The 21,460-nt window shown below is 57.8% G+C and overlaps 2 protein-coding genes across 2 annotated transcripts; one reads left to right on the top strand and one right to left on the bottom strand.

Moving 5' to 3' along the window:
• Nucleotides 1–1,401: 1,401 nt before the first annotated feature.
• On the bottom strand, nt 1,402–9,914 carry P2RX6 (purinergic receptor P2X 6; the record flags this gene model as incomplete). The annotated part of the gene is given in 14 exon segments (XM_082853336.1): nt 1,402–1,493; nt 1,582–1,659; nt 1,828–1,893; nt 1,962–2,073; nt 3,272–3,297; nt 3,300–3,361; nt 3,364–3,484; nt 3,573–3,714; nt 3,792–3,872; nt 3,970–4,091; nt 4,255–4,329; nt 7,202–7,273; nt 8,969–9,119; nt 9,781–9,914. Coding segments are annotated over 14 exon segments (1,326 nt in total). The 3' UTR covers nt 1,402–1,409.
• Nucleotides 9,915–10,811: 897 nt separating this feature from the next.
• Nucleotides 10,812–21,460, top strand: LRRC74B (leucine rich repeat containing 74B; the record flags this gene model as incomplete). The annotated part of the gene is given in 12 exon segments (XM_082853729.1): nt 10,812–10,950; nt 11,542–11,667; nt 12,070–12,216; nt 13,047–13,253; nt 16,432–16,462; nt 16,464–16,539; nt 17,758–17,830; nt 17,833–17,872; nt 18,902–18,974; nt 20,525–20,620; nt 21,327–21,393; nt 21,396–21,460. Coding segments are annotated over 12 exon segments (1,140 nt in total).

Below are 21,460 nucleotides of genomic sequence, written 5' to 3' on the forward strand. Positions count from 1 at the left end.
GGTAAAGCTCTCAGGGCCATGTTCTCTCACCCTGACCTTTGTGGCCTGCCTCCCCAGAGACACTGCTCTGGGGATTGCGAGGCATCAGGGACCCCAAGGCTTTGCTGAGGCTCCAGATGCCAGATGGTTCCAGATGCTAGCCCAGCCTGAACCCCAACCCTGCCCTCCCCAGCTGGCCCATGTCACTGCCCCGGCAAGCGGCCAGCATGCCTAGTCACCGGGCCCCATGAGAAAGCAGCCCCTCGCCTCCCAGGTGGGCACTCCCAAAGCCCTGCCGCTCCCCTGGGGCCAAGACAGGGTCAGACCCCTGCAGCCAGTCCCTCCCTCCCAGCTGTAGGCTCCCTGGCGCATGGGGAGTTCTCCAGCGGGCAGGACTCACACCCTGTGAGGACGTCACAGCCAGATCCAGGCCAGCCTGCCGGGGCCTCTGGAATTTGTTTGGGGCATTCCTTCTGGCCACTGGGCTCCACCCGAAGCGAAGGACAGGGCCTCCTTCGAGCAGTTGCCTCGGGCTGGTTCTTAGGTGTGTGACCTTGGGTAGCAGTGAATTCCAGATATACATTCTCCCCACCCCCACAGTTCTAGGAGGTTGAGCTGGGTGTCACCAAGGAGCACACAGACGGTCCCAAAGGACCCAATGACCACCAACTCAGCTTCTCCATCCTCTTCTCCCAATCCCAGCCCTCCACAGTCTGAGGGCTGCCACCGGGAAGGGCTGGTGCATGCGCCATTGCCAGGTCCTAGTGGGTTGGATCATCTGCCTGCCCCAGTCTGAATTCCATGGATGACCCCCCCAAACTGGGTGGGGACAAGCCCCAGGTACCCAGCACCAGAGCAGCAGAGACAGCTAGCCCTCTTGTCAGACCTCTTTCTACCCTGCCCTAGACTACGGCAGCACAGACCCTGGAACGGCGCTGAGAGGGTGGGGGCTCTACCTACAATGGGGGTGCTGCCAGGGGAGAGGGCTAGAGCCTGCACAGCCAGTGGAGGGTCTGTGCTGACCACTGGTGAGTGAGCCGCTGCTGGAAGCCCTGGTGACAGAGCTGGGAGAGAGTTCTCCAGACACAGCTGGAGCCCTTGTGACCAGCGCCCTGGGACATGTTCCGCTGCAGGTCTCTGTGCAATAGTAGCTTCTGCTGCTCCCTGGGCAGTACCCTGCCGAGGCCAGAGTCAGGGTAGGGACAGTGTGCCTGGGAGTTGAAGGATGGAATTCTCCCACTCCCTGCCCTGGTCCTGCTGGGGCTCCATCCATGAGGTTCCCAAGGCAAGGCCCCTCCCTTCCCAGCCCCGACCCCTGACAGCAGGGAACAGGCCTCAGGAATGGGCCAGCAAGCAGGCACCAGGGCCAAGGCTTTGGTGTCCAGCTCCTGGTAGCAGCCCTGGCCGTTGGGACAGGCGCTGGGGCCCCTCTAAGGAGCCTGGGCAGCCAGATGCAGGGGTGCAGATGCCGGTTTTGTCTGCTCAGGGCTGGCGGTCACCTTTGGAGCTTTTGCCTGCAGATAAGGACAGCAGGTCGGGGCTCAGGCCGACGTTCCCCAGAAGTGTAGCAGAGCCCAGGCGCCAGGCAGGCCAGCAGCTTACCTCCTCATACTTGGTCCTCCAGTAGAAATGAGCTTCTCCATCCACGTACAACAGCAGCAGGTCACACAGGAAAGTGATCTGGGAGAGGTAGGACTGACCTGTGTCCCGGCCCCCAACCCGTCCTCCCGCCACCTCCCCAGACCTCCCCCCAACTAGACCTAACGTCAGGGGGCTCGGCTGTGCCATCGGATGGGCCTGGGCCCACATTCACTGAAGCCAGAGGGAGCACACTTGAGCCAGACTCACCACGCCCAGCCAAGCTGCTCCTGTGCCCAGAGTGATGAGTGTGGGGATGAGCCCGAACTTCCCTGCCTGAGAGAACTGGGTAAGCCTCTAAGCCGTGCCTGTCACCCCCCACCCACCCGCCCCTGCCCACCTACCCGCCCAGTGACGAGGATGTCAAAACGGATCCCGTAGAGCTTTAGCAGACTCCGGACCTCCACACCCGAGGCCTCCCACCAGTGAGTGGCCGTCCTGGGGGCAGGAGAGAGTCTGGTGGCCTGTTCTGCCCGCTTCCCGGCCAGGCTGGCCCTCCCAGGCCTCCATCTTACTCACCCACTGACTCCACAAACCCCCAGCCCTACCCTGAGTCCTGGGTTTTTTGTTGAGGATACAGGGAAAGAGCAAGCAGGACCCGCCTCTCAGGAGCTCCCTGCCTGCTGAGGGGATGAGGTAGAGGGGTCTCTAAATAGATGCCTGCAGTGGGGGCAGGGGGAGCTGGGGGGCAGGCCCAGGGCTGTGAGGGTCCAGAGGGGGTAGCTCACTCTCCCCTAGGAACCAGGGAAGGCTTTCTGCAGTGGGGACACGCAGGTTGGTTTTCCAGGGATCAGGAAGGAGTTCTAGACAAAGCAGTACCAGCGAGAGCACAGAACTAAGGGGAGCAGAGCACAGGTGGGGGCCAGCTCCACATAGCTGCAAAGGGCAGGGGAGGTCAGTGAAACCAGTCCAGGCAAGGTCCGCTCGTGTGTGTGTGCACGCAAGTGACGAGGTGACATGAGGTGGCAGAAACATAGGATCCCACTGGGCAGCAGCAGGGGAAGGTCTGCTTGGGAGACTCAAAGGCATGAGAATAAATGCAATGCAAGTTCCTTGAGTACACCCTGGATTGGAAAATAAAAAGATTTTGGACTATTATTGGCACAATTGGGGAAATTTAAATATTAGATTCATTCTGCCAGTGTTAAATTTCTTGAATGTGACAACAGGACAGCGGTCACTTGGGAAAGGTGCTTATTCTCAGGACAGCCTGGGGAGGGGTGAGTGTCTGCCGGACATCTCCTTACTTTCAAATGGTTTGGTCTGAAATCTATCTAAATATATCCAGCTCAGTCTAGAGAGGAGAGAGAAAGCAAACGTGTCAAAATGGTAAAAACAAAAAACAAAAAAAACCCTGGTGAACCCAGATGACAGCTATATGGGTGTTCACGGTACTAATTTTTGAACTTTTCTATAGATTTTTGTAATTTTTTTGATGAAACCTTAAGGGAAAAGTAAAAAAGAAAGCCCCCTGTGCAGTGGAGGGAGGTGCTAGAGGCAGGATGGGGGAGGAGGGGCTGGGGGAGGGGTCCCAGCAGCAGCAGGGGTTGGGGTGGAGGAGATAAGGCTCAGGAGGGAGGCTGGATGGAGCCTGTGTTGGGGGTCGTGGAGCTGAGACCACCTCCTCCTTCCCCTGGGCCCCCCTCCCACATACAGTGGCCATCCAGAGTTCTGGGAGGGGTGGTCTGTGCCGGCCACCACAGGAGGACAGGCAGACGAGAACCTGGCTCGGAGCAGGTGGGCAGTGGGGGCCGCACCTGAAGTTGTAGCTCCGCTCCTGCAGCTGGAAGGAGTAGTGGGGCCAGCAGTCAGAGGCCCTGGTGTCCAGGTCGCAGTTCCAGTGGACGTGGATGCCCATGGCACCGCCCTGCACACAGCACAGCACTGCTCCACTGGCTTGGGGCCCGGGGCCCTCTCCCAGCCCTCCCGGAACCCTGCCCCCTCCACAGACCCACCAGCAGCGCCAGGTCCTCAAAGACCCCTCCAGCTGCAGCCATGAGGTCCCTGATGCGGAACACAGGGCAGGAGGGGCTGGAGCGCGGGTCGTAGCGGCAGCGCTTGAAATATGTTGGGTCCTGGGTGTCCAAGGCATTGGACCTGAAAGGGGTGGGCCAGGGTCAGGCCAGGCAGGAGACACAGAGGGTCTTCGACCAGCCAGGACCCTCCCACCTTACTTGGAGAAGTTAAACTTGCTGAAGGTGACGGTGTTTTTGATGAACAGCGTGAAGTTCTCGGCCTGGACCAGCAGGGGCTTCCTGTGGGGCAGGGGGCAGGGCGGGGGGGGGGTGGGGGGCGGTGAGTAGCAGGCTCTGTGGTCCTGGGGCAGGGATGGAGGATGCGGGGGAGACTTACACAGGCACAGCACCACTCTCCACTGGGCACCAGCCCCGGATCTCACAGGTCCTGTGGGTCCCGTTGAACACTACGCACTGGCCCGTTTTTATGCCTTGAAAATGCAAGACGAACTCCAGGCCCTCAAATCTCCATGGGGCCTGGGGAGGGGTGGGGAGGGGGCCGTTGACAGAGAGACGCAGAGGCACCATGTGCACTGGTGAGCCACCCTGGGTCCCACCAGGCCCCCGGAGCCCCCATTCCAGTGGAAGCACTGCAAGGTGGGGGTTGGGGGGGCCGGTTACCGTGGCTGTGGGTCCCTGTCTCCCCTTCAGGACAGTCCTGGTCGGCCCAGCAGCTAGCCAGCGGGATGGAGGGGTGCTAGGGGTGAGAGAGCAGACTTGCCAAGGGCCGAGGGAAGCCTCCTCCGTGACCTGCCCTGCAGTCCACAGGGACTCGCCCCTCCCTGCCTTAGCCTCTCAGGGATCTCTGAGTTTGGGGGCCCAAGAGAAAGCTGGAGGGTGCAAATGAAAGGGGGGCGCGAACAGCCCTGGCTGGGTAGGGGTGCAATTGCTGTATTCCAAGGCTGAGCAAGACTCCTGCCCTGCTACTTCTGTGGGGGCAGAAGTGGTTCATCCAGGGGGACTGCCCTGGTGGTGCAGTGGATAAGACTGCGCTCCCAATGCAGGGGGCCCAGGTTTGATCCCTGGTCAGGGAACTAGATCCCATATGCCGCAACTAAGAGTTGGAATGCCGCAACTAAGGAGCTGGCGAGCCACAACTAAGGAGACCGCCTGCAGCAACTAAGACCCCACACAACCAAATAAATAAATATTTTTAAAAAAAGAAGTGGTTCATCCAGGCCTAGCTCCTCTGGTCCAATTCAGAGGACAGAACAGGGAAGATGGCAGGACAGTGGGGAAGGTGAGTTCATGCCAGGGTGGAGGTGCTGGGGGCTGACCAAGGGGGCGGCCCTGGTGGGAGGGGCCTGGGAAGTACACAGGCTCCTCCCTTCCCTGCTGGTTCTTCTGTAAAACAGGGACATAGGTGCCTGCACACAGCGACAGAGTTCTGGGGATCAGCCAAGAGGGGAAGGTGGTGAGCTTTCCGGGGGTCCCAGGCCCCGAAAGGAAGGCACAGCCTCACGGACGCAGTTCTGTAGTTCTGTCCCGGCTGAGGCTTGACGCTGCTGCCCAGGGCACCCAGTTCAGGGGCAGCAGGGGGGACACAGCATCTGGTGGTAAGAAGGGCTCAGGGGCTCTGAGCCAAATGTGATTAGAGGGCAGAGGACAGTGTGGAGCCACCTGCTCTGCCTTGCTGTCCCTACCTGTGTCCTGAATCTGCCCCTCTTCTCCACCCTGGCTGGGCCACCATCTCCTTTGTCCAGACCCCATGGTGACCAACATGGGTCCCCATCTCAGTCTCATTCTCCTCCATCCAGCAGCCTGAATCATCCCTCCCAAGGCACAGAAGATGAAGCGCCCCTCCCCTGAGCCCCTCTGCGCCCCTCATGCTCCTGTGATGAAGCTCAGCTCCACAGCAGGGCTCTTGGGGCCCTGATATCTTGGGCTCCACCCTTCCCACTCCAGTCCAAACAGGCTCCAACCCCACTGAGCAGCAGGTGACCCCAGAGATGCCTCACCCCATACAGCAGGGGCCTTTGCCCACACAGCCCCCTCTGCCTGGATAGCCTCAAGATCCTGACTGAGTCTCTGAGTCCAGTGGGAAACCCTTCCTGAGGCCCTGAGCTGGCAGAGGAGGCGCCTCCCTGGGGCTCCTAGCTGCAGCCTCTGCCCCCGTCGCAGGACCTGGCATCGTGGCTGGGCTGTCTGTGCAGAAGCTCCTTGGCGTATGCAGGCTGGACTTCTGCAGCCCCGGGGGAGGCTCAGCAGGTTTCTGAAGCTGTAACAGTACAGGGAGCACGGTGTGCTGGGAGGGACCAGACGATCAGGACCCTCAGAGGAGCTGCTCTCAGGAAGCCGGGTGGTCAGATCTGGTGGTCAGTTTCATGGGACAAGCCAGAAGCTGGGACACAGGGCAAAGAGGAATCCCATGGATTCCAGAAAATGCAGAACCATGGCCCCAGAAAAATTTCAGGACAGTCCACACTGAACAATAAATAGGCGTCATCTGAGCATTTGGAAAGGGAAGGACATCATGCGTTTGCCCAGTGCACACACATCACCTCCTCTGAGGATGGGGCCGACCAGGGACATGTGACATCCCCAGCAACTGTGGTGGGACCAACGACCAGGACTTAGGGGCAGGGACCACACAGTTACTCTCCAGCCCAGCAAGCAATTAACTTTTAGCCTCGATTAAAGAAAGATGTCACCATGGAGGTAGGCTTCCAAGGCTATGTCCTGGTTCCTGACTGTTCAAACAAAATCCGCAGCTAGGAAACTGTACACTTAAAAATGGTTAAGATTGTAAATTTTATGTTACATGTATGTTATCACAATTTAAAAAATTGGAAAAAAATCCACAGCTGGAGAGAAGAGTCAGTGGGCTCTGTGACAGAGGCGGGATCCCTGGGACATCCCTAGGCAAGGGGAAAAGGTGAGATTTCAGGGGGAGGATCTGCATTTCTGGATAAGAAATGGATCTGAAGATGGCAGGAGACGGGCTTGACCACAGTTGTAGTGAAAAGTACCCAGAGACCATAAGGGACCCTGAGTGCAGCATAAGCAGGAGTGTGCTGTTTGCACACAAAAATGGAAGCTGCCCCAGCACACATTAATAGAGGCTGTGCGTAGAAAAGGGCTTGCCTGTTTTTTTTTGTTTCTTTTTGTTTGCACTGGGTCTTCGTTGCTGCGTGCAGGCTTTCTCTAGTTGTGTCGCGCGAGAGCTACTCTTCATTGTGGGGCTGGGGCTTCTCATTGTGGTGGCTTCTCTTGTTGCAGAGCATGGATTCTAAGCACATGGGCTCCAGCAGTTGTGGTGCGTGGGCTCAGTAGTTGTGGCGCAGGGACTTAGTTGCTCTGCAGCATGTGGGACCAGGGATCGAACCCGTGTCCCCTGCATTGGCAGGCGGATACTTAACCACTGCACCACCAGGGAAGTCCCCCAGCTTGCCTCTTGCTATTATAAGAGCCCACCTGAGCACTGTGCCCCATTCTGGGTGTTACCCTGACAACCTCCAGAATGCCCAGAGGTGGGACCAGGATGTGGAAGGGCCTGGACACCTCATGGGGGACAGCAGCAGGAGATTCTGGAACTAGGAACCCGCTGGGAAGCCCTCAGGCAGCCTTACCTCTGGGCATCTGCCCTGAACTTGTTCTGGCGTCACAAGGAAATTGGTCACCAAGAAGAACACATTCTCTCCCTAGAAGACAAGTGTCAGGGTTGGTCTCTGCTCCCCGCTCCCATCGGGAGATGCCAGAAGCCAGCAGCTTGGCTTGTGTGGGAAGGGGCCCTGGCCCCATCGGGTCATCAGCCCTGAGCCCCAGGAAAATGCTCTCCAGTGAGGCAAGGGAGGCAGAGACAGGAGGTTGGCTGGGCTGCTGGCCATTTCTGAGCCCATGTGTGCCTCTCACATTCATTTAGTTGCTCAACCAGAATTTTCCAAGAGCCTCCTGCTTCCAGGCACTGAAGATCCAGGTGGGGAGGTGTGCCCCTCACTGCAGGCATGGCCAGGGGCCAGGGGAGCCGGAGGTAAGCTCTGTTTGGACAAAAGATGACTGGCGCCTCTGTGCTGCACATGAGAGCTCAGCGGGTGTGGGGGATGCACGCCCAGGAAGGGGAGGCGAGGGCTGGGCAGAGGCAGAGGCAGCGGTATGGTGGTAGTCAGGATCTAGAGGGGCTTCATGGCCACCATCATGAAAGGAAGCCTCCTAAGGGTCAAAGGTAAGGGCTGGCAGACTCAGCCTGGATGCCGCATGGGGACCCACCAGAAGACCTCAGCCATTCAGGGATGGTGTGAGCAGTTGTGAAAGCTGTTAGGAAATGGTATGAACAGGAGGGAGGGACGGTAAGGCATCCAGCAGGTCCAGCCTCGGCACTGGTGGATGTCATTGGATGACAAAAGGCCACACTGGGAGAGGGAGATGATTTCTCTTTGGATGTGGTGGGTGTGCACCCAGGAGGCAGCTGTACTCAGGGCAGGTGGTCACCAGGGTTAGAATTTGGGCACCAGCAGGACAGAGGAGGAAACTAAGGTTGTGGACAATCGGGTGGAGGGAGAAGTTGCCGGAAATGCATCATGGGAGGGGCAGAGGAGGAGCACTCGACAGCAGTGTTCCAGGTCAGAGAGGAGGCGTCCAGGAAGCTCCAGGTCTCGGCACCCTGCACCCCTCTCACCCCACCCTCAAGCTCAAGCCTTGAGCTCCTAGACACTCCTCTCCTTTCCAGATGCAGACTTTTAATTTATTTTTTTCTTTTCCATTATGGTTTATTACAGGATACTGAATATAGTTCCCTGTGCTATACAGTAGGACCTTGTTGTTTATCCATCCTGTATATAAAAGTTTGCATCTGCTAATTCCAAACTCCCAATCCGTCCCTCCCCCACTACCCTCCCCCTTGGCAACCACAAGTCTGTTCTCTATGTCTGTGAGTCTGTTTCTGTTTCATAGATAAGTTCATCTGTGTCATATTTTAGATTCCATATATAAGTGGTATCATATGGCGTTTGTCTGTCTCTGCCTGATTTACTTCACTTAGTATGATCCTCTTTAGGTCCATCCATGTACCTGCAAATGGCATTATTTCATTCTTTTTTATGGCTGAGAAATATCCCACTGTATACATGTACCACATCTTCTTTATCTACTCCAGATGCAGACTTTGTAAATGCATCCCTCTGGTCTGGCTTCCCAACACATCACCTCCTCTGCACGGAAACCTCTTACACATCCCTGAAAGCCCTGTCCAGACACCACTCCTCTGTAAGGTCCTTCCTGAGCGTGGCCCTGTGACAGCACCAGCACCCCCTCTGGCATCACATCCCTCTCTTGCACACACTCGGTGCAGGGGTGGTATCAGAGGTGCCAGTACCTGGCAGCAGCACCAAGTCACCCACCTGTGGTGGCTTCACGAAGTCAGCCACATCCCACAGCCGGTTCCCCAGCTCCTTGATCTGGGTTACGGAAACCCCTTTGAGTTTGGTGATGACAGAAATCTGGGGGTCCAGGTCCTGCTCCTGGTAGCCTTTTTTGGCGAGGAGGGCCCACCTGAGAAGGAGGCAACAGGTGGTATGGTATGTCCCCAGCACACGGCAGATCTGGGACCACCTGCTCAGTCTCTCCCCCGATACCCTCCAGGCTCCCAGGCCAGCATTCAGGGGCCCCACCTACTCCCCACCTCATTTCCCACACCAAACACCCTGCACAGGCCAGAGGCTCTGGCCATGCATAGGAGAACCAGTACCCTCACCAGGCACCCATGGGCTTGGAGATGCCCACCACCACCTCCTTCACCAGCCAATCCTCTCCCCCTGCCCGGCCTAGATCCAGCTTCCTCTTTAAAGACTACCCTGACCCAGCTTAAACTGGTGGTCTCTACTGGGGGCCTTAGTGCTTCAGCTCTCACAAGTGTCAGCCGGGGGCCTCCTGTGCAGGGATGGGGGCCCATCCTGCTCTGTGCCCAAGCCCAACATGGGGCTGGGAACAAGGCACAGGAAAGAATGCAGGTGGGCACCCAAGCACACAACCTGCTCTTACACCCCACTGGCCTCTAGACAGACGGAGAGCCTTCCTTCTGCCCACCTCCTGACCTGCTCCACAACCACCAGCCCAGCCCCTGAAGAGTCAGACCTTCACCCCTCAGCCCAGCAGGACCAGCCTGCTCACAGGACCTCCCTCTGGCTAGCACGCCCAGGAGCCGTTCTCTTACCCCACCACGTAGACCATGACCCCCAGCTGCAGCAACCTCTGCAAGGCGCCCACCCGCCAGTTCCGGGTCCTCACATACTTTTCCGTTTTGTAATCCAGAAGCCCCCAGCCCACCACGGCCCCTGGGGAGACCATGCTCCCAGATCCTGCCGGCGGCTGGGGCGCGTGAGTCAGCACAGCAGCTGCAGCCACAGCTGAACGGGAGGTAAAGCAAGAAGCAGGCGCCAAGCCGGGCCAGGCCAGCAGCTATTAAAGGGACACTCAGGACGGGATTCAGCCTCCACCTCCCAGGCCCAACCCCCAGTTGCCCTGGGCCTCCCATCCGCTTCAGACTCCCTCTGCTGGGCCCCAGACACACAGAGAGGAGCAGTCTCTGTCCACTGCCCTCTGGCCTCACCTCCTTGGGGTGATGACAGGTGGGATAGGTATTGTGAGAGGGCGGCATGGGCCAGCAGGAGCCCAGAGGAAGACAAGGAAAGCTTGCGGAAGAAGCAACCTCTGAACTGACACTTGCAGATCTTAAGTTCAACAAGCAGCATTGGGGAGGAATGTTCTCGGTGGAGGGAGCAACATATGCGACGCTAAAGCGTGTGAGACCTGGGACCCACAGAATGGGAGCGAGACCCTGGCTCCAGAGAGGAGGTGGCCAGGCCCTGTAAGGTCCCCCAGCCTCCTCTGTGACGCCCCCGAGGAGCTGCCCCACCCCCAGTCTCTGGAGTGGAAAGGGGGCGATGCTGGAGCCGCCTAGGGCGACGGGAAGACAAGCCCGCCACGCGCCAATCGGTCCTGGCTGCGAGCGGGTCAAGGTCAGCCCGGGTCCGCAGCGTTGTTCGCAGCAACCAACAACTCGGGGTCGCCTGGGCAACTGCCGCCCGGGAGGCTCTCTATTGGCTGCAGCGGGCGCCTGTTCGCCATGCATCGCATCCGATAGGTCGATGCACCGGAGGGTCCGCCCACATCCCCTGGCCGCGCTCCCGATGCAGCCCTCGCAGTCCCGGCCTCGGTGTCCGCGAGTGCAGAGTGGAAGTAACCATGAGGGGTCCCTGCGAGGGGCCTGGAGAGAAGGAAGAGCTGGAGGAAGGGGCGGCGGCGGCCGCTGGGCGTCCTGCAGGGGTCCCGGAGGCCCAGAAGGGTTCGGACGCGGATTCGAACTCCGACCAGGAGAAAGAAGGTGCCTACGGGTCGGGGGGCAGGCTGGGGCCAAGTAGGCAGGGGACCCTGTCCAGCAGGAGCGCATCCCTCCGTGGACACCTTCGGGGCAGCCGGCGGCCGCTCCAGCCCTGTGCCATCTCCGTAATGTTCCTGGAGGCATCAGGAGTTCCATGATTAGAACAGGCTTCCAGAATGATGTTAAGATGCAAAAATCCTGCCAAACAGTCTAAGAAGGGCTGTCCCACCCTGACGTGGGATCAGGGCTGGGTTTTCCCAACCCTCAGGAGAAACTGAAGTAATGGATGTATAGAACTTAGAATTGCTTCAGCTTCCTTCCCCATAAAATGTTCATAAAGCGTATGTGGTCTGCAATCCAGCGGAAGACACAGCCTGCACTTTGGTGTCAGACAGGCAGGGTAGGGCCAGGATCAGCTGCTACAAGCTGCATGACTTTGGGGAAAGGATTTGCATTCTCTGAGCCTCAATGTCCTTGTCTGTATGTGGGGGCAACAGTCCCTACTAGCAGGAGGAAATGCCTCTAGAAGGAAAACAAGGCTGCGTAGTGATGGAGGCAGGGGAGGGGTCCACATCCATCCCTGTCTCCTATCAGGCACCCATAAGCTTGGAGAACTGGGCAAGGACACCCTCTACCTGAGGTCTTGCTGGGCCCACAGCGTCGTGCCTGCTTCCTGCTTTCTGCGCCAAGGGAGCACCCCAGAGCTCAACCTGCAGCACTGTGGCCTGGGGCCCCAGCTACCCCTGGAGGGATCCTGGGGCCAGGCTTGGAGGGCAAGGACCTGGGAGCAGCAGCCATGGGTGTGGTCCCTTCCTGAGCCCATCCACACACTCCCCAGCCTTGCTCTGTACCAGGCATGTCCCATCCCCCACAATGGGTGACAGGTGGGATCGGGGCTATGACAAAGTTCAGTACAAGGGCTGGGGAGCCTGCAAGCAGCCCATAACTTGCTGGAGAGTCAGCGAAGCTCCTGGGTGGAGCCTAGAAGGAGAAGCAGGTGTCCCTGGGCCTGTGGGAAGGGGAGGTCCTTCCAGCTGGAGGGCACTGAGTGGGCTGAGCCCTGCAAACAGAGCCTGGGTACTGGCTAGCTATCTGGGGCCCTCAGCTCTGGGAAGGGCTCAGGCCCCTCTCTGCCCCAGGCTGCCCAGGCTCTGGCTTCTGTGTTGACCTCCAATCCCTACATCAAGCGGCTGGAACTTCAGGACAGTGGGCTCTGTGGGGCCGGCACAGAGGCCCTGGCAGGTGCTCTGCGCAAAAGCAGTATCTGTGGTAGGTGCCGTGCCTGGGACAGGGGGGCAGGCTACCTCCACACCGGGCCTTGTCACCCCCCGACCTGCCGGTGTTGCTGGGGGCAGAGCCTCATCACAGGGTGGGGAGGGTGGGGTGGAGTTAGACCCTCTGTGGTGCACCCAGCGCTGGGCCCCTCCTCTACCCTCTTCTGCTAGCCAGCACCCCTGCATACGTCATCTTCCCAGTGCCTGAAGGCAGGTGGGAGAGTGCGGCACAGAGGGTCAGGGGCCGGGCAGTGCGGGAGGCAGGGTGCTGGAGTTTGTCAGGGCTGGATTCAAATGCCGCCTCTGCGGCAGGGTGACCCTGGGCAAGGAGCCAACCTTGCTGAGCCTCAGTTTCCAATCTGTGAAGTGGGCCCAACAATGCCACTTAGACCTTGGGTATGTGGGAAACATATGCTCAGCGGAGTGTCTGCTCACATATGAGCTCCACACACAGCCACCTGGGCTGTCACTGGCAGTCCCCGGAAATGTGGCAGTGGGGGCTTCTGTGGGTGGGCTGTGTTATGCCACACACAAATCATCAGCGGGGTGGCTGCATCTACCTCGCAGACGTCCTCCACAGCCCCACAAAGTAGGTGGTTTTAGCCTCTTGACAAAACTCGTGGAGACATGGAGTGGGGGTTGAGGTCTGGGAAGCTGCCTGGGGCCGGAGGGGACCCAGCTGATGGGTGGCAGACTCACCATCCACCCCTGGACAGTCTGACCGCAAGGCCCCTCCTGCTGTGTCAGGCCTGGAAGGTGTGCGGGAGGGAGGAGGGTGATGCCTGGCTTTGGATCCCACCACTAAGGAGTGGTGCTGGCCCCCAGATGTGGACCTGTCGGAGAACCAGCTGGGAGCGGTGGGATCCTGGGCTGTCTGTGCCGCCCTGGCGGTGAACCCGGCTGTGCAGAAGGCACAGCTGGCAGGGAATGGCCTGGAGGAGCAGGTGGCCCAGTACCTTGCTGAACTCCTGCTGGCCCACACAGGCCTGAAACCCGTGGACCTGAGCTATAACCAGCTGAATAACCAAGCAGGTAACATCCGGCCACTGGCCAGGGAAACCATGGTGGCACTCATGACCATCTTCCTGGGGCAGGGTGGGTGGAGTAGGCAGGACCACTCTGAGCATCCATGCTGTGGGTCCTGCTCCCCCCCCATCCCCGTACAGAACTCTCGGCCCATTCCCCGAATGTCTTACTGCCCACCACTGCATATGCTGGGTGCTGACAGCCACTAGGGATCCAGCCATGAAGTATACTAAGTCCCTGCCCTCAAGGAACACACATTAACAAGATAACTCTCCATAATTATTGTGTTACAAAAGAAACAAACAGGGCTTGATTCTAGAGACGAATGTGGAGCCCCTCCCCGCTTTAGAGAGCTGACCACTCGGGAGGACTCTGTAAGGAGGAGATGTTTAAGCTGAAATGTGCAATGGGGGAGGAATCAGACATGGCAAGACCAGAGGGAGAGCATTTCAAGATGAGGAACTATTTCCCAGGCACACAGACACCAGTGTGACTGGGCTACTATGCCAGGAGAGAGGGTCCAGCTGTGGGATGGAGAGACAGCAGGGCCGCAGAACTACAAATCATGGCAAAAGGCATGAGGATTTCATTCCGAGTGCTGTGGAAGACATCAGTGGGATTCCTTGATCTTACCACTTTTGTTCATGCCCCAGGGCCTTTGCATGGGCTGGCTGCTTTGCCAGGAACATGCAGTTCTACCTGCCTGTCCTCAACCACCCCAACTGATTTTAAGAATCACCTGGGACCCTGGGTTAGGAATACAGATTCCGTGGCCCTGGGCCTCCTGAACCTCTGTATCCTCTTGGGGGAGATGTGGGTGCATCTGCATTTTAACAGGAGCCCCAGGAGATTTGTCTGATCCAGAAAGTTCGGGGATCACTGTTCTGACTGCTTAGTGTGAGTGGGGGTGGCGCCAGCCTTGGCTTGGGCGAATCAGCCCTAGAGTTTAACCGCCAGAGAGACAGTCTGCCTTCTAAGAAAACTGTTGTGAAATCAGTGAAATTAAAAGAGAAACTCTCGGGCTTCCCTGGTGGCGCAGTGGTTGAGAGTCCGCCTGCCGATGCAGGAGACATGGGTTCATGCCCCGGTCCGGGAAGATCCCACATGCCGCGGAGCGGCTGGGCCTGTGAGCCATGGCCGCTGAGCCTGCACGTCCGGAGCCTGTGCTCCGCGATGGGAGAGGCCACAGCAGTGAGAGGCCTGCGTACTGCAAAAAAAAAAAAGAGAAACTCTCCCTGGTGGTTCAGTGGTTAAGAATCCGCATGCCAATGCAGGGGACACGGGTTTGAGCCCTGGTCCAGGAAGATCCCACGTGCCGCGGAGCAACTAAGCCCGTGTGCCACAACTACTTAGCCTGTGCTCTAGAGCCTGTGAGCCACAACTACTGAGCCCACTTGCCACAACTACTGAAGCCCACGTGCCTAGAGCCCGTGCTCTGCAACAAGAGAAGCCACCGCAATGAGAAGCCTGCGCACTGCAAGGAAGAGTAGCCCCCACTCGCCACAACTACAGAAAGTCTGCATGAAGCAACGAAGACCCAACACAGCCACGAAAAAAAAAAAAAAGTAACTATAAAAACATTAGTTCAACAACAAAAAAAAAAGAGAAGACTTTCAACAAACTAAGGGTAGGCGTCCCTCTGGGCCTGCACGGTTAGCACAGGAGAGGCAGTGAGGATGGAGGGGCTGGAAGGCAAGGCCCCACAAAGGCTGCACGGCAGGGATGGGCTGTTTCCCCAAGTGGAGATCTGTGGGTGGGACAGACTCCCTTAGGGGTCTCAGTCTCCCCACCTGACCCAAGACAAGGGTGGCACTTACCTCATGGGTTGGCTGCAGGGGTCATGAAGAACAAGCATTGGAACTACAGGAGGCCGATTCATGTGTATAGAACTTTCTCACCCTCCAGCTCTTCAGCAGTGGCGGACCACCGCCCTCCTCTCCCAGCCCTGGAGTGTCTGAGGAAGAGCAATGTACATGTCTGAGAAACTGCGGGTGTCATATCCAGGGCTGGATGCAGGGTGTGAGCCCCCTTCTCTGGGAGGTTCCCTGGGAGGCAGCCCAGGGAGTCCTCACTGTCCTGCAGGGAGCTCTCCTAGGTGCTAACACTTCTGTGGAACTGGCGGCTGAGCCCTCTGCTCTGGGCATTTCTTCAAACCAGCCTGTGCTGGGTGCCGGCACCATGGACAGGGCTCAGATTCAGATCCCTCGAGGGGCTCCCAGGTGTGTGGGAGAGACGGGCCAGGCAGAGAGGTCTAACAGCCAGAGCCTGGAAGGATGGAAGCACAGTGGACATGGGGTCCACAGTGGCCCGGCCCAGCCTGGTGGAACAGGCAAGGCTTCCTGGGTGAGGATGAGGAGCTCTTATCCAGGTGAAGAAAGGGATCAGCAGGTCCACACGGGGGGCAGCTGGAGGCTGAGAACTGGGACCAGGTCAGACCAGCTAAGTGTTGACAGAATGGAAAGCGGGGTGGGTGGGTAGGACTTCTGCCCATTTTATGTGTAAAATATCTCTCAGCTTTCTTACCCACCCAGCCCTGCTCTTTCCTTTTCTACACCACTGCCTCCTCACTGCCACAGCTGTGCTGGCCCTGTCACCTCTTGTGTAGACAGTGGCACAAGCCATCCAACTGGTCCCCTGGCCTCTTGTCTCCGCCCCCTCCCACCCACCTTCTCACTTCTTAACGTATCTCTTGAGTGCCCGTCACTCCCACCTTCCTCCACTGGCTTGCCTGGCCAGCCCAGCGCCAGGCCAGTGTGCATTTCCACAAGCACATCCGCTCCTCCCCAGATCCACTCTCCACGGTGCCTGCCCACGTGCACAGTGTGTCCCTCAATCTTCAAGGTTCTCTCTGCTTTCTTGACCCCCTAGGCAGGGTTGGCCCCCACTCTGTCCCCATACCTCCCTGTTGCGGTCTGTAATAGCTAACATCCCATTAACTTATATTTATATTATATATATATAATATATATATAATATATATATATTATATTATATTATATCCCATTAACTTGTATTTATAGCTTCTCCAATAAATGTGAATTCCTTGAGGGCAGGGCAGGCCCACGTGGGGTTCAACGCCCTGACGCTGGTGCGCAGCAGAGACCCCAGCCCACAGCGGGCATCGGTATCACTTTTTGAAGGAATGAACAAAGTGAATAAAAAGTCTGTCTTGGTGTTTCTGAAGGGGAGATGCTTGGACCAGCCCTGGCGGAAAACAGGACTCACTGAGCTTAACATAAGCTGGAATCACCTGCGAGGCCCAGGAACTGTAGCCTTCGCCAGGGGACTAGAGGTATGAGGCCTCGCCAGTAAGCCCCTCCGGCCTGTCCTTTGGGGGCAGGTCTCCCAGACGCCAGCCCCCCATCTTCCGCAGCTCTTCAGAAATGAGTCTTGGATCTTTTCAGCAGAGCTCAGAGAATGTGTTTTGTTTTGTTTTGTTTTGTTTTGCGGTACGCGGGCCTCTCCCTGCTCTGGCCTTTCCTGTTGCGGAGCACAGGCTCCGGACACACAGGCCCAGGGGCCATGGCTCACGGGCCCAGCCGCTCCGCGGCATGTGGGATCCTCCCGGACCAGGGCACGAACCCGTGTCCCCTGCATCGGCAGGCAGACTCTCAACCACTGCGCCACCAGGGAAGCCCTCAAAGAATGTTTTTTCAGGTGATTTTCATTTTCCTGGCTCTACTTAAGGACGACAACATGTGGTCTCCCTGTGCTCACTCTCATGTCACTAAGTGAGGCGTCCACAGCTGAATGTCGCACACCTTCTGAGACATCACATACAGGCGGCTGGTGGGGACACTATGCAGTCCAGTGACACATGCTCACCGCTGGGCAGATGCAGATGCTTCCCTGAGATGACAGCCTTGCGCCCTGGGATCCCAGCACACACTCTCAAACACCCTGCCTGCTCCCTTGGGTCTTGTGGTTCGTAGGCCTTGGGAGTGGGCAGCACAGGCGCCTGTGATGCTTCTGGTGGCGGCTGCCTCTGTGGGATCCTCCTCAGGGAACAGCAGCCACTGCCTTGCCCTCTGACAGGGCTGACCTGGGGTCCTGCCCCACAAGGTGACAGATCAGGCTTTGTGTCCCCAGGGCACCCACGAGCTCCCACCCTCCTCCCCATCACATTTCCCTGGGTATGTTTCATCCAATAGCCCTTCACTGGGGTGCCCTCTGGGCCCTGGGCTGCGCTGTGCTTTGGGGGCCCTGCCCTTGAGAGGTCCCCACTCGGGGCGGGGGGAGCTTGATCACTGTGTCTCTGGGGCCTGCTGCCCAAGGAAGATGGCCCAGTCCTGAGGCTCATTCGCATCCACACCCACCCTCTGTGCTTGCTTCTGGTCTTTCCACTCTGCCAGTCACCATCGTCCAAGCCCCAGGACTCTCTTCTGGAACCTCTGTGGTCTTCTGCTCTCTGTCCACGCTCTTTGCTCCTCGGGCCTCCTGGGCTCGGAGGCTGGGGACTGGCTTCCTCCACCTTCACATGTGGTCCCATGGGATTGCTGCTTTGCGTCCGTCAAACATCTTCCCGAAGGTCTTGGACATCTTGTATAATGGCTGTGGGGATCCGGGAGCCTCCGCGCTGGGGGAGGGCTCAAGACCAACAACATGTTGGAGGAGGTCTACATGAGGTGAGAGCACGGGGTGCCCCGCCCCTGCCTCCAGGCCCACGGCCACACAGGGACTGGGGCTCATCTTGCTGCTGTTTACCACTTCGTGCCCAAACCTGCCACACGCACTCATGGTGGGGCCGCAGCCACAGCCCAGCTCCATCCTTCTCACTCAAGTTCCTCCTTTGTAATTGGGACTCTTAACGTGTACTGCGAGGCCAGGAGCTGGGAAGTGCAAACGCGTAAGGCATCTTCAGCAGAGCCTGGTGCGGGGGTGGGTGGGGTGTGTGCTCCACACGAGTTTTCCTCCATTTCAGGAGGAGTGGTCTTCTCTGCCCAGCACACGGCTGCTGAGGGGGCCTGCCATGGGTAGGCTGCTCCTCCAGGCCCTGGCAGGGTCCCAGGCCTCTTGGGAAAACCAGAGCGGGAGCCACAGCCCAGAGGGAACGGAAGAGGCCAGACAGGTCATGGGCTACTGCGGCTGAGTCTCACACCAGGGCTGCCAGAATGAGCTGGGCCTGCCTGCCATTGGCAGGGACATGTGCTCCATCCTGCCCATTTTTCCTCCTTATGGAAGGAGCCATGGCCAGAGGAGAGATGCTGAAATTCAAGGTCAAGCTGGGGTCTAAGTTAGAGGGACATGGGGCTGACTGTGGAGACAGAGTGGCCGGGAGCAGTGCTGAGGCCTGGAGTTTGTGCCCATCAGGAGTAGGAAGAGGTGGGGAGGGAGCTGGGTGGCTGTCATGGGGATAGGAACGGGGTGCCAGCTGGGGCAGGATGCGTGGGAGCACCTGCTGAGTGCTGAGGGCCAGGGAGCAGCAGCTGGTGCAGGAGGTGGGGGGAATAACACTCTAGGTGTGTTTGCTGGGCAATCTTGAACACCGAAGCCTCTGATGAAGCTTTTACACACTGACCTGCCCAGGGCCCCTGGCGTGTGCATGAAGCTGGACCTGGGGGCTGCACCAGCAGCTCCAGCCAAGACCCTGGGGGCAACCTGGCTCTGCACAGTTGTTTGCAAGGCAGTACCATGCACATGCCTTTCTGTTGCAGCAACAACCGCATCTCTGCAGTGGGAGCCCTGAGCCTGGGCCTGCAGGTTAACCAGACACTGAGGATTCCTGCTGTGAGTGCTAGCCTGATGGGGAAGACCCCGGCACAGACCTGCCTGTGCCTGTCCACACAGACCCTTCCCCCACTACATCTCCTCACCCCAGTGGCAGTGGGTACATGGGTCCCAGAGCCCAGGTGGGGTAGGGGGCCCCCTGGCTTCCTCATGTGACCACTTCTTCCCCTTATCATTCACTCACCCATCTCTGGCTTGACCCAAGAACTCCTTCAGACTCCTCCCCCTCCATCCTTCCCTCTCAGCTGCCCCTCCCCCTCAGCCCACTGGAGTTGTGCTCTGCTGAAGATGACCAGGGCCACCTGGCTTCCCCTCACCTTACCCTGCTCTTCCCCTGGCCTTGCTGGAACCCAGGGGCCATCCAGGTATTCTGTCTCCAGTGGGGAGTGTGTGGCTGATCACTGAGAGCAGAGAACAGAGAAGGGAGGGAGGAGTAGGCCCACAAAGACCACTGTACCAGCAGCTCTGGGGGCATCCAGCCCTGCATGGCCCTCAGCTGGCACAGGAGCCCCCAGCAGCACCCCCTTCCCCAGCCTGAGGCTCACTCCTCTCCTAGCTCCGGCTGAAACCCAGACCTCTCTCTAAGCTCTGGGTCCCCATTTCCAGCCACCTGCTGGACCATCCCCCTGATGGGAATAGGCACGTTGGATTCTGGGAGTTGAACCTGAACGTGTCGTCCCCCTGAAGGGCTGCCTCTAGGTGGGGGTTCCTTCCCACTGAGTCAGAAGCTGGGGGCTCGGCACAGACCTGCCTGGGGTCCAGTGCTGAACCCTCCCTTTCCACATCTTCCCTCCATCTCACCTTCTGAAGAACAGTGTGGGGAGGAGGGGGGAACGGGGCTGCCTGCTTCTCCTTCTCACCTCCTCCTGTTCACTGTCTTGGCCCTTCCTTCCCACCTGCTTCCAGGTGATCTTTCTACACCAGAAACATGCCCCTGCTTTAAATCTGTTGGGCACTCCCCTCTGGACAAATCCAAGCTTAGCGTGTCATTCACAGCATGTGGGCTCTGGGCTCTGCCAGCAGACCCCCCACCCCCCACCTTGAGGCACATCATTCTCAGCCCAAGCTGCTTGCAATTCTCCTACCACACAGTGCAATTTCTCAGCCCTGCTTTGATCCTGAAGCTCTTCTTACTGAAATGCTCAGCTCCACCCGCCACACCTGTAAAGCTCAGCTCAGGGGTTTTATCCCCTGCCCACCCTTTACCTCCCAGGGAGGGTTGGTGCACCCGGTCTCATGGCACTCTTCACATTATACTTTTATGTTTCCTTTCCTCTCCTCCCTGTACCGGTGAGCTCTTTAAGGGCAGGGTGTGTCTTGTGTGTCTATGTCTTTGGCTCCCAGCACAGAGTGGGTGAAGGGTGGGGGCTCAGTCAGTGTCCACTCCCTTCCTTTCTTCCCTGACTCCAGTCTCACCAAGGGCATCATGTCTGAGGGAGGTGCCTTCTGAGCTGAGGGAGCGGGGCCGCCCAGAGCCACATCAACAAAGATGAGGGACCCCTCCCGCCTCCCTGGGCTCATCGTCTCTCACCTGTGTGTGTGTTTCTCAGGTGTCCAGGAATCCCATGCGAAGTGAAGGCTGCTTTGGTGTTCTCAGGTCTGTCCAGGCTAATCCACTGTCTGCCCTAGAGCTGCTGGATTTTTCTGTAAGAACTTCTCATAAAACTCATCTCTGATCCTCCCAACAGCCCTAGGAGGTATAATTTTCCCCATTTTAGAGGGAAAAAAGTGGGGATTAGAGAAAGAGTGCCCAGGGCAGATACATGGTGTGGCCACATCCAAGTTCAACCTGGGTCATGCCGCCACTCGGACTTGCCTCCCACCCCCGTGTGGGGTATCACGGTGGTCTCACCTCAGACCCACCAGGGTTCTTCATTGGCCGAGAGAGAATAGGTGGCTTAGGGGGCACAACGCTCACTGCTCACCAATGTTTGGATTTGCAGGTTCAGCTCTTGCAAGGTGGCCCCTCTCCCTGTCCAGTACTGGCTGCAGGTGCTGGAAGATTCACTTGGGGAACTGCGCAGGAGATGAGAACCCCTTTTCACTCAATTTTGCCTTTTTAATATAGAAAAAATGTCACTCTTTTCTAAGGTGGTTAAACATTAAGGAGAGAATCCCCAAATACAAATTATGAAAAGAGTCTAGTCACAAATCACTGCTTATTCTACCTCTGATTTTTTTCAACCCAGGCCTGAGTCAAAGCCTTTCCAGAGATGTGTTTACAGCTTCAATCCTTCAGGCTTGGGACAACTAATGCCCTAATAAGTTTCTTTGATACCTTGGGTACATAAGTAAAACAGTCAAGTTCTCAGAAAGTGATAACGCACAGCCTTGTAATGGGTTTCTCCTCAGGATATCCATGTGAACAGAGAGTTTGATGACCTCACCAGCTCAGTGAAGGTCATTCTTCCAGGGCTTTACATAAAGCTGCCCACAGAGTGGAGTACAAAAAAGAATTCCTGCCCGTCTTCAGACCGTCTCAATGA

This window comes from Leucopleurus acutus (assembly GCF_964270905.1).
Source record: "Leucopleurus acutus genome assembly, chromosome: 13".
Lineage (NCBI taxonomy): Eukaryota > Metazoa > Chordata > Mammalia > Artiodactyla > Delphinidae > Leucopleurus > Leucopleurus acutus.